An 11,690-nucleotide genomic window follows, 5' to 3' on the forward strand; every position below is an offset into this window, starting at 1 on the left:
TTCCTGGGATGTCTGTGAGTGCTGATGCTGTCCAAATTCACAACTATTTATCCAGACTTCAAGCGGGCTTACTGCAGACTTCCAGAAAGTCCACTTGTGGTGCAGACTTGCAATACAGATGTAACATCATAGTTTTGATTGCTAAATCAGACAAAAGAAATGTTTTAATGAATCTGTAATATCTTGAATCATGTATGTAGGCCAGATTATGATTCAGAAATATGTGAAAGAACAGGCTTTAGAGGTTATCGAAATGCATTTTGTCATTGCAGCCCTACCATATAAAAGCTGCGTAGTGTAATGCCAGTATATAGGCTAAGACAAAGACAACAAAGGAAGCTCTTCTAATGTAAGTAATACCCAGTTTATTTAGTCATAGTCCTGTACTTACCCACAAAACACCTGAGTTTGTGTGTGTGTAATCTATATGTTATACAGAAATGTATGAAAATCATTTTGTTCACTCACAAAAGCATGTATATTGTATTTAAATGTTCCTTATGTTGCAGGGATAGATTAGATCTTGTAGTTGTTGCTTGAATGTTTCTGACGCCCATCAGCAGCTGAGCCTTGCAGGTTTGTAGCCTCGCAGACTTCATGAGGACTGTGGACCCGTCAGAGTACGTATGAATTAAGTGTGCAAGGGTTAAACCTCTGAAACCTGAGAATATTGTTTTGATTTTTTTTTTTTTTTTAAACATGGGTAGAAATGCAGTGAGCAACTTGGCAAGAAATGTTTAGCATGTAATTACAGATTACTGATGGCTTTTGTGAATTAATGATTTTATGGCTGGATACATTTTATCCAAATTTTCCTGTAAAATTACAGTAAACTAGTGGTAGCTGTAGTTACCAGCATTCTTCTGTTTTACTGTATTTTGAAAAAAAAAGTACATTACTGTTAGAATTTGGCAGTATTTTACAGCAGTAATATTGCCTCCAAAAAAGCATTAAGATTTGCAGTGTTTTATTGTATTTTGAATTTAAAAATGTGCATAATGTTTGAAATTGGCTGTAATTTTTAGGAGTTGGCAGATTATCATCATATTATTATAAGCCGATTATTGGGGCGATACTTGGCATTCTGCAGATTATTTGTACTGGCATTTACTTTAGCGATCCCTGATATAATTAATTCATTAAAATGTGTAAAAGTCAGCATGGGAGAAACTGTTACTTTGTAAAACCTCAGGGAGCTATTTTTATTTGACTTTTCACTTGACTTTATAAAAATGAAGTTGTTCGGAACTTGCTGTATATGATGTTTAACATTTGCTAAAGGCATTAAAAAACAATAGCTTTGGAATTTGTTATATTCCAAATGCTAAATTTATTTATTAATGTGTTGTGCTGTGCTCTGTTGTGCTGTGCTGTGCTGTGCTGTGTTGTGTTGTGTTGTGCTGTGTTGTGCTGTGCTCTGTTGTATTGTGTTGTGTTGTGCTGTGCTGTGCTGTGCTGTGTTGTGTTGTGTTGTGTTGTGTTGTGTTGTGCTGTGTTGTGCTGTGCTCTGTTGTATTGTGTTGTGTTGTGCTGTGCTGTGCTGTGCTGTGCTGTGCTGTGTTGTGTTGTGTTGTGTTGTGTTGTGTTGTGTTGTGCTGTGCTGTGCTGTGCTGTGCTGTGCTCTGTTGTATTGTGTTGTGTTGTGTTGTGTTGTGTTGTGTTGTGCTGTGCTGTGTTGTGTTGTGCTGTGCTCTGTTGTATTGTGTTGTGCTGTGCTGTGCTGTGCTGTGTTGTGCTGTGCTGTGTTGTGCTGTGCTCTGTTGTATTGTGTTGTGTTGTGTTGTGTTGTGTTGTGCTGTGTTGTGTTGTGTTGTGTTGTGTTGTGCTGTGCTGTGTTGTGCTGTGCTGTGTTGTGCTGTGCTCTGTTGTATTGTGTTGTGTTGTGTTGTGTTGTGTTGTGCTGTGCTGTGTTGTGTTGTGTTGTGTTGTGTTGTGCTGTGCTGTGTTGTGCTGTGCTCTGTTGTGTTGTGTTGTGTTGTCTTGTGTTGTGTTGTGTTGTGCTGTGCTGTGCTGTGCTGTGCTCTGTTGTATTGTGTTGTGTTGTGCTGTGTTGTGTTGTGCTGTGCTGTGTTGTGCTGTGCTCTGTTGTATTGTGTTGTGTTGTGTTGTGCTGTGCTGTGTTGTGTGAAGGAATGTGCGCATCCTTTTGTTGACGCGTCTCTAAGGTTACTGGGAGCAGAGAGGCGCAGAGAGACTGTTATCCAGCATTTCCTTATCAGGGAGCCAGCGGTGACACTTAAACAGAGGTCGAGGCTTTTCCTGAAAGCGACTTATCCGGTGTGAAAACATGGAGACGGGCGTGAACTCGACCCCTCACTCGGTGAAGCGGTGGCAGCTCAGCGGCACCGACTACGAGCCGCAGAGAGTCCTCGAGACCCGCTTCAGCAGCTGGACCCCCCTGAACAACAAGACCGGCAACCTCCAGGTCAGACTCTGAAAATATTCTTATGGAAGTTTAACTTTTAGAATTTACTTTTGTGAACAACCACCAGATGGCAGGAATGACCAAATTATGACACCAGTGCAGTATATACTGTATGAGACCTAGTGACGTTAGATGGCCTTGGTACACAACTATTTCCAGGCCCTTTGACGGTCTCATACACAAAAATGTAACATTAAAACGTATGCTTTCTTCACCTACTATCTTTAAAAATATGAAATTCACTAACCTTTTTGGTGAAGGCAACATTTCAGTTTTACAGTCTCAAAAGTGAAAAAAAAAAAAAGTAGTTTGAGGGAATTTTTTTTTTTTATAAAACTGTCAAACAGAGAAACAGAATCAATCTGATTTTGAATTAAGAGTTGAGTCTATAACTATTTTAGCATTTACATGTTTAAAACAATGTTTACTCTTAGTTAAATATTATTATTTTGGATGGGATATGATGAATTGTTTAAGATGTTTGGTTTAAAAAAAAAGGCAGATATTGAGTTAAATGTTTTTTTTCTGGCTCTTGTTTGAAATAAACTCTTTCTGTTTATTGCTTCTGTTTTGTAACTACAGCATTTTAACATTGTGCCAACCAACTCCAACCAACATGACTTTAATCAATTCATTTTGCATCACATGTGTGTGCATTAAAACATTTGTCTCTATAGCAGAGACTTTAACTTTTCATTTGCTGCTAGCGAGAATATTCTCACACAAATTACACCACAGAAATATGGCAGAGAATGAGATCTGTGCCAACCAAACCTAGTCTCCCCTACGTAAGAAGAAAAAATTCACAGTGGTTTCCTTAAAGGTTGAAGAAAAGTCTTTCACCATGGCTTGATTGTTTTATTAAACAGCCCAAAAGACTTTTGTTTTCAGCAGTTATCACTCCATCAGTCTGACTTCTTTGTGCTCCTAAAGTCATCATCAGTGTTCTGAAACTTTTGGCAGAGCAGCCAGGCTTTTATGCAATAAGCTGCACGTTCCACACGTTCTTCACTGACTGAAGTTTGTTTTTGTCCTTTCCCCCTTTTTTCCAGCTGTTCGAGCAGAGGATGAATCTCGTGCTCCACTGGTTTGACCTGTGGACTGACAGACAGAGGAAACACCTGTTGCACTCTCTGCTCACCCGCTGCACCAAGTCACAGCTCAAGTAACGTCTTTTTCTTAACCTTTCCTTTGTGTCATAAGGATAGACTATGTTTTACTTTGCCCTTTTTTTCATCCTGAAACCAAAGTTTAAAAATGAAAACCCTTGTGAACAGGTACTGCAGGGATTTGCTGATTGAGACGCTTCCTGTAACTCAAGTGGACTTCACATCGGTGCTGCCACGCTTCCTGTCTCTGTATGTGATGTCATTTCTGTCCCCTCGTGACCTCTGCTCCGCCGCCCAAGTCAGCTGGCACTGGAGAGTCCTCGCCGAGCAGGTGAGAGACAAAGAAGTGAATTTTACTGCAGTTTTCACCTTCTTGCAGTAAACATTTCCTTACGTCCCCTGTCACTCTTCCTGCCCAGGACTGTCTGTGGGCTGGTCGCTGCATCACACGAGGCTGGTTCCTTCCCTACACTCCAGGAGACAAAGAATATGGAGCATGGAAGAACCACTATGTCTCCTGCGTCTCCACGCTGGACTGGCTCACTCCCAGGGAGGCGGCCGAGCAGTATGGGACCCTCAACCAACAAAGCCCAGGGATGACGGAGGAGGAGGAGGAGAGGAGGAAGGAGAGAAGGATTAGGCAGATAATCAGAGACAAACTGCAGGAGGACAAGAGTGAGTAGAGAATAAAAAAAACAACAAGGTCTTAAAATCATAGTAACACATTAGAAAAGACACATTTGCCTGATCACAGTAGATACACAAAACCAACCTTTAAATCTTTGATTTTTGCAGGAGAATCTCTGAGAAGCAGGAAAGCCTGGGGCAGCTCCTCAAAGCCAAAAGGAGTCAGAGGTGGAGGTACCCAGACAGGGAGGCTCAGCTCTGGACTAACATTCAGCTCTTGGCCGTCTCTCTCTTGGCCTGCGAGGGCTGTTGGGTCTTCCAGCCTGCGTCTTAGCCTGGACGGGGGACAGCTTATGATTACAACTCAGAGCTCGGAGAGAGTCTCCAGTCCTAGCAGGTGATTTTCTCCACACTGATGGAGTAATATTCACTTACCCACAATGTTATCAGTTACCTGCTTTTTTAAGATTCAGAAAGATTGGATCACTGAAGCAGCAGAAATGATAAAGTTGGAAAAGATTGCACTGAAAAACATGGCAGTCGCGCACATCCAGAAACCTTGTAAGGCAGATGCTGGACAAGAGGAGTAGCATGAACATGAGAAACTCCACCCTGTAGCTACCTTTTGTGCAGGTTATTGACACATCTGTAAGTGACGTTTTGAGCTTTGAGCTCAGACTTGTCTTAAGTCTGTCACTTGTGGTTGAGGATGTGTCAATGAATTGCATATACAGTAGCGACGGTGTGTGGACTTTACTGTACCCAAAACTACAGTTAAATCATTCCACAACTAAAAAAAACATAGATTGCCAGAACTATCCCAAAACTTGACCAGTTATAAAGCATCAGCCTGCAGTGTAAGAAGAGGCAAAAAAAGGACTTAATTGCAGTGCACACACTGAAGGAGCCGGCAGGACTACGTTTCACTGAAGTTAGATCTTGTGTGATTTCATGTGACAAATAAATGATCTTCTCTTTCAGTGAAAGACTTAAAGCCAGTGGAGCGCTGTCCTCCTTTACCAGCAGACCTGCACAGACACACACAGTCTCACCTGTCCATCCAACCACTCCTGCTCTCTTACTGCTCATCTCCAACAGAATCCCTGCCTATGAGGTAAAGCCCAAATACACACTCAACCCAAATCACCATCTATTAAGAGAGCAGCGATGAAAAGTGTACCTGTAAAAAGAAATAGGCACAGTGGGAAGATGAACACATAACATTTCTCCCTGTCTTGTCTTTTCCATTCTCTCTGTTTTATCTAGCTGCTGCTGAGTGGTGTGAAGGCTGGAGTGATAGTGGTTCTGTACGACCACAGAGGGACTCTCTCAGCTCTCTTAGCCCAGGTGAAGAGGGCCGTTTCCGGGCAGAGAGCTCATAGACTGGGCCTGCTAGCTCCGGGAGGGACGGAGGAAATCCATCTGCTGCACAGTGAGAATTAATAATTCTGTGTGTCTTAATGTGTGGAAACGCTGCCAGGGTTAGTTCAAATCCAACTGCAGCCTCCAGTGCTTAAATTTATCTGTTAGGATACTGGGAAGCACATCTGCTAAAACAATTTTATGTTGTTTTTTTCAGTATTATTGTGGCTTTTTTTTAAGATCATAAATCTTACATGGATTTTACATTATGTATGGATTCAGCAATTTTTTTAGCCTGTTTAACCGTTTCACCTTCAACTCATCAGGTAGCATCCTGTCAGAGAGGACTCTTTTGAAGGCCGATCATAGGGAATTCTGGGAAAAACTGTGCGGATGGGTGGCACCAACTGAGGAAGGCGGAGGGATTGACATCTTCTCCCCGCTGGCTGCATCTGGTAGGGAGACACAGATGTTAGGACGCACACACACTTCTTTGTAATCTATGTTTCCGTCTCACTCTGTCTCTTCTCTCTTCCGCAGCATCAGGAGTGGCTCTCATCCAGACTCTTTGCACGCTGACTGGCCTGGAGGTTCGGGTGCCAATGGGTATTGCCACCGGAAGTTTCCAGAATAGTGAGTCACCCATGCTGACTCAGAAACTGAAAAATGTTTGTTGAGAGCCCCAAGCTTAGCAAAGTGAATGTCTTCAAAACTACCACTAACACCTCCACACAAAAAAAAGGAAGCCAGCAGGCGCCTGATGTGATTCTTGGCCTAGCGGGATGTTTTTGACTCGAGTTAAAGTTATTATACTTAAGATCTTTATCTTATTGCAGCTGCTTCACGTTAAAAGTGTTCAACTCACGAAACAGCGGATGGCTTTCATTGTGAAGAAGCCACAGGAAACCCAGTGTAGGTATTTGTCACAACGGTTAGCACTGGCAACCATCAGTTGTCAAAAGTGTTTTTACTAAACAAGAAAGCAGTTATTCCTTTGTTTTTTTGACATTGTTGCTTCTCAAGGATTTTTTTCTTTAATTTTAAGAATTGAAAACAGTCATCCCAAAACATAATCTTTTTCTCTAAACCTAACCGAGTACTTTTGTTGCCTAAACCTAATTTTCACAGTTTTGCTAACCATGTGTTACAATATGTTTCAGCTGTGTGTCACTTAAGCCCCTTTAAACACAGAGATTGTGCTACAAGGCTGCTACAAAGTCCCTTCTGTATGCCTCCTTAGCTTTTTTATGCAGAACCAAACAACAGCCGCATCACGATTCTCCAGTGTGTGATTACAGACTGTATGCAGCATCGTGGATTTAAAATAGGTGTGACAGGTTTGAGATGTAATATAACAACCTAAAATATACGCTTTGGCAGGCTTTCCGAACAATAACAATGGCATAATATAGCAGTAACAATGATTTACCGCTGCTATCACACACCTAGGGATGTGACAAAGTGTGACTTGTCGTGTGTGATTTTTTCTGACCTGGGAATTAGAACAGGTTCAGCATTAAATGGCACGTGCTGTTGTGGTAACCAAATCAAGCAGGACTAAAATTTTCAGGACTACAACTTAAATGTGTAAATATGTGTATATCTTTTGGTTTATCATTCAGTAGACTGCAATACCAACCAACAACTATAAATAACTTTTAAGCATCATGTTAAAGCAACAGTATGATGTTTTTTTCCCCTTTAACAGTCCTGAGCGAGTGGTCTGACGGCAGTGTGACCACCGGACCCTCGAACCAGCACCCAGCAGCCCCGGCTCTGCAGTTTGTGTGTGAGAGCGTGCTGCATGGCTGGTGCAGACAGGCTCAATGGATGGAGGAGGCTCTGGGGGAGCTGAGGGGCCGCCTGGGGCCACAGTTACAGAGGCTCAGCCTCCGGGTCCGAGGCCGAGCTCTGGGTGGGTTTCACATACAGGTTGATTTAAATGCATAGCAGGACCGATGGCAGGTTTAAACAAATGTCTGCATACTCTGTGTCCTGTAAACTTTCTGAAGAGTCTTTTAATATTTTATAGGTTATTTTCTGTGGGAGAAAATCTGCCTGGAGGAGCTTTTTGTGTCCAAAGATGTAAGCGAGGCTCTGACTGAAGGGCTCACTGCTCTCACAAGACAGGAGGAGGTGCTAATTACTGTAAAATTGTTTTTTTAATGCACAAGACGTACAGTAGAACGAGCAAAAAACCCCCCAAAAAACAGCCATTCCAAGTATATTTCTTGATTGTCTGCATGTTTAGACCAGACCTTTGGAGTTTCTTGCTGTTTTCCTGAAAAGATGGAGTGAGGAGAAGGAGGGAGAAGAGAGGAGTGGAGAAGAAAAGTGGAGAAAGAAAAGAACAGATGATTTCTCATTACGTGAGCCACCACAGGTGTGTTTGTGTTATTGTGTGTGTGTGTGTGTGTGTGTGCGTGTGCTTTGTCAATTCAGAGAAGTTTAAGGGACCACACTTCCTCCTAAAATCTCGTTACTTTCTCTCTGTGTTCAGACAGCGTTAGATTGGAGAGGTGCAGCTGCCAGAGAGCTCCATCACAGCGAGTGTCTTTATCTGGGGAGACTGAGCGCTGTGCTAAAGGTGGGTAGTTGGTAGAATTTAACATTAATACAAAAAGACAATTAAACTTTATTTCATTCAGGGAATTTACTGACACTATGACGTGTTTAGTGCAGTCCCTATTCACATGACATCTTATTAGACTGAGAAATATTTCCTCTGAAACTGAACCAACGCAACAATGTTGAGTTTTTGTATTTCTTTCTAAAAGCAGGTGTTGGTTGATGGTTCTACAGCTGCATGACCTATTTTTCTTCCCACTTTATTTATTTAATCTGACATGAGGAGGATAGATTAGATCTTTTCAGATCAACCACCAACCCAGCATGTGTTGTGTTTGTCTCTTAAGGCCTTCTTCAGACTGCCAGCCCAAATATGTTTTTTCGGCATAAACAATTGTATACAGATTGATTTTAGATAGTATGGATGCCATTCTTTTTTTAAAAACACATTTGTAGGCTCTCTCTGGCTACTCGAATGGGATTTCAAATGCACTAAGAGTGTGAGACACAATGAACGCACCAAGTCTAGAGTATGGATGGACTGCAGAGCTACAGAGTGTCAGGGGACACCCTGGACTTCATCTACAAAATGTCCTGCAAAGAGACATTGCAGAGGCGGTGGGGCCTTTTGCATGTATTTGCCCAGGGGCCCATAATCTCGTAATTCGCTCATTACCCAGAGTGACTGGGGTGCTGAGCAGAATCCATGCTGATATGGAGCAGAATAGAGCTGAATGCAGCCTAAGATGCAGAAGTGGTTCTGTTGATGTCAGACAAGATTCGATCTAGAAATATTTGAATAGCAACATCTTAAACTGATACCTGTCCTCCCTCTCGTGCTGAAGGTGTACCTGGAGCCTCTCACAGCAGCTCTCAACTCCAACAGAGCCATCATCAGCCACGCCGACATCCACATCGTCCTCAGCCCTGTCAGACAAATACTGGAGCTCAACAGGTGTACACACACACACACACACACACAGACACACACAGACACACACACTGTCTTATTCGCATCCTTCTGTATGTACATGATATATGTGTGTTGCAGAGTGTTCCAGGTGGATTTACAGACCAGGCTGCAGCAGTGGGGTGCAGAGCAGTGTGTTGGAGACGTGTTTGTAAAACTGTGCTCAAAACTCAGAGTTTACAGCAACTACCTCAACAACTACACCACTGCCCTCAGCACCATCGACAAGGTACAGTCAGTCAATGTGTGTGTGCATAAAGCACCTCAAGTTAACCAGATCAACTTGTCTGGAGTGAGATAACATTTGCCTCTGTGTGAGCACAGTTTATGCTTAAGCAGAACTTGTTTAGATATATAAAATGTATAATTTATTCTGATTTAATCAACAGCCTTTATGCAGATAAACAATTAATGTGTACATTATAAGAACAAAGGATGCTGTGTGTCAGTGCAGGGAGACCAAGCCTCCATTTCGAGCTTTCCTGAAGAGAGCAGACAGAACTCTTGCAACACACATGCTGAGGTAAAAGCACACACACTTTGAGTCTTTTATCTTGTATTTGTTTTCAGGGCAATTAAATGACCAAAAACTATTAATTCATGAAACAGTAGTGTTTACAGATGTGTGTGTGTTTTGCAGCCTGCAGGAGCTGCTGCTGTGTCCAGTGTGGAGAATCCAAGAGTATGTGACTCTGCTTCAAGCTCTGTGTTTACACACACACGCCACTCACCCCGATCACACACACCTCTCCTCTGCCCTCAACACCATGCTGACATTCAGAGAGTTCATACAAAAGGTACAACAGTGTGTTGAGTCATGCTTATTAATTAGCATTCCTGTGCTTAGTGCAATTAACTCACAGATGTTTTCATCTGTTTCAGCTGAAGCGTAACTCCGAGAGAGACAGGCTGATGGAGGAGACGCAGCAGATGATCCAAGGCTGTCCGGTAAAAACTCAACTTCCTCCTTTTTTCACACCCTCTAAACAATATAAAAACGTACCTGTTGTAAGTATGTTAATATGAATATGGTGGATGCCGTCTAGAGCCTCCGTGAAGGAAACAGGCAGCTGATGATAACTCAGGATGCCGCTTTGCTGAGAAGTCCTGATGACCAGATTCCTGACTCGCTCAGGTAACAGCACACATCGCTCCTGTCTGAGGATTTCAATCAGTTTGTATCCAGAAGTTTTCTTTCACTCATGTACCATAAATCTAATAAGTTATTAATAAACCTTTGATTTTTCATGTCTTACAATTCTTACAATTGCATACCAAACTGATTTGTTTTGCTCATTTTTTGTAATTTGGCCATGGAATCCAATTACATAAATGAATAAGTAATACTTTTGTCAGAAAGCTATATTTACTTTGAAAAAAACAATGTTTGTGCAATTTTTAATATCAGTATTGTTTTACTTTTGTCTAACTTTCTGATAATGCAAAACCTGGGAAACTGTTCACTGTGTGTCTTTGTGTGTGTGCATGATCAGGACCTATGAGCATGTGTCTGATGTGGGCCTCTTCCTGTTTAACGACGCTTTGGTGTTGACGCGGCGCAACGTGCATCACACACCTTTCACGCTGGCTCACCAGAGCACACACACATTCCTGGCCTCTGTGGCTCTCACCAGCCTGGCTGTCCGAGAGATCACACACACTCGCTGTGAGTTTTAATATTATGAAGGACACAATTTATGTTGAATATTGCCACATCTTTGATAATTTTAGTAATTGCCTGTATATGATTATTAAAGTCTTTTCTAATAACTTCTGAAAGTGACAGGGTTTTCTTTCTGTGTAGATGTGAGTCACGCCTTTATCCTGGAGGGTCCTTGTCGTTCCTGGGTTTGTGCCATAGAGAGAGGTGACGAGAGGGAGCACTTCCTGTCTCTGCTGCATTCAGCCATAAACTCTGCTCTGACAGAACATCAGTGACGACGCCATGAGGACACACCGGCAAGACAAGAAGAGGTTTGGACACACCACAGTTGGCCATTTTTATATGAAAATGTTTTTTTAAAAATTCAGAAACTCACAAACAGCAATTATGATTCTACACCACAATATGATGTAAAGACACAACCCTAATGCAACAGTTTAACTGGTATTTTTAGTATCTTACGTCCACCTTTAACCCTCTGGGGACAAGAGCTGCAGGGCAGGATTTTAATTATTAAGAATTAAAATTTTCATGAATTTTTATTATAGAAGCATGAGAAAATATTGTCAGAAACCTTAGAATCTACACTTCATGTGTGTCCACTGACAAATAATAAGAGATTTTTATAATAACATGATTCAGAAAAAAACATAAATGTTTTTAAACTGATCAGTCACAGTGGGGATGGTCCATCCCCACTCCACCCTCCGCTGTTCACATAGCGACACGATAATTGCTCTCACTCTTTCAGTTTCAATAGGTGTATTTTTTAGAAGAAGCACGAGGAGAAGAGGGTTATTTTCAGAGGCAATCCTTCAGTCATAATAATCAGTCAACATAACTAAATACAGTCTGTTTTTGTATTTGCAATATTTTGAAGATATCAAGATTTTTTTCACTTTGTCATATTTCTCAATCCTGCTTTTTATAAGCTGGAAGTTGCAACATATTACAGTACGTGTCAAC

The 11,690-nt window shown here is 41.8% G+C and overlaps 1 protein-coding gene across 4 annotated transcripts in view; it reads left to right on the forward strand.

The window, feature by feature from the left end:
* The first annotated feature begins 1,941 nt into the window (after positions 1-1,941).
* The window catches only part of ect2l (epithelial cell transforming 2 like), a 161,813-nt gene continuing 152,064 nt past the window's right edge, over positions 1,942-11,690 (forward strand). For 2 of the 4 annotated variants that reach the window (XM_088074771.1, XM_088074772.1), the window contains exons 1-20: positions 1,949-2,425; positions 3,478-3,590; positions 3,703-3,865; positions 3,954-4,209; positions 4,330-4,558; positions 5,143-5,275; positions 5,428-5,593; positions 5,850-5,978; positions 6,064-6,156; positions 7,232-7,438; positions 7,556-7,659; positions 7,775-7,906; positions 8,024-8,110; positions 8,937-9,290; positions 9,511-9,584; positions 9,702-9,858; positions 9,944-10,009; positions 10,108-10,196; positions 10,555-10,727; positions 10,866-11,035. In XM_088074771.1, the coding sequence (XP_087930897.1) occupies positions 2,288-2,425; positions 3,478-3,590; positions 3,703-3,865; positions 3,954-4,209; positions 4,330-4,558; positions 5,143-5,275; positions 5,428-5,593; positions 5,850-5,978; positions 6,064-6,156; positions 7,232-7,438; positions 7,556-7,659; positions 7,775-7,906; positions 8,024-8,110; positions 8,937-9,290; positions 9,511-9,584; positions 9,702-9,858; positions 9,944-10,009; positions 10,108-10,196; positions 10,555-10,727; positions 10,866-10,999 (2,997 nt within the window). In that variant the 5' untranslated portion in view covers positions 1,949-2,287 and the 3' untranslated portion in view covers positions 11,000-11,035. Of the gene's footprint in view, positions 2,426-3,477; positions 3,591-3,702; positions 3,866-3,953; positions 4,210-4,329; positions 4,559-5,142; positions 5,276-5,427; positions 5,594-5,849; positions 5,979-6,063; positions 6,157-7,231; positions 7,439-7,555; positions 7,660-7,774; positions 7,907-8,023; positions 8,111-8,936; positions 9,291-9,510; positions 9,585-9,701; positions 9,859-9,943; positions 10,010-10,107; positions 10,197-10,554; positions 10,728-10,865; positions 11,036-11,690 lie in introns of those variants that run through there. The other 2 variants (XM_042512911.2, XM_088074773.1) reach the window with 2 other exon arrangements.

Source organism: Plectropomus leopardus, chromosome 24 (assembly GCF_026936395.1).
Source record: "Plectropomus leopardus strain MGB_pleo_1.0 chromosome 24, ASM2693639v1, whole genome shotgun sequence".
In the NCBI taxonomy this organism is placed as follows: Eukaryota; Metazoa; Chordata; class Actinopteri; order Perciformes; family Serranidae; genus Plectropomus; species Plectropomus leopardus.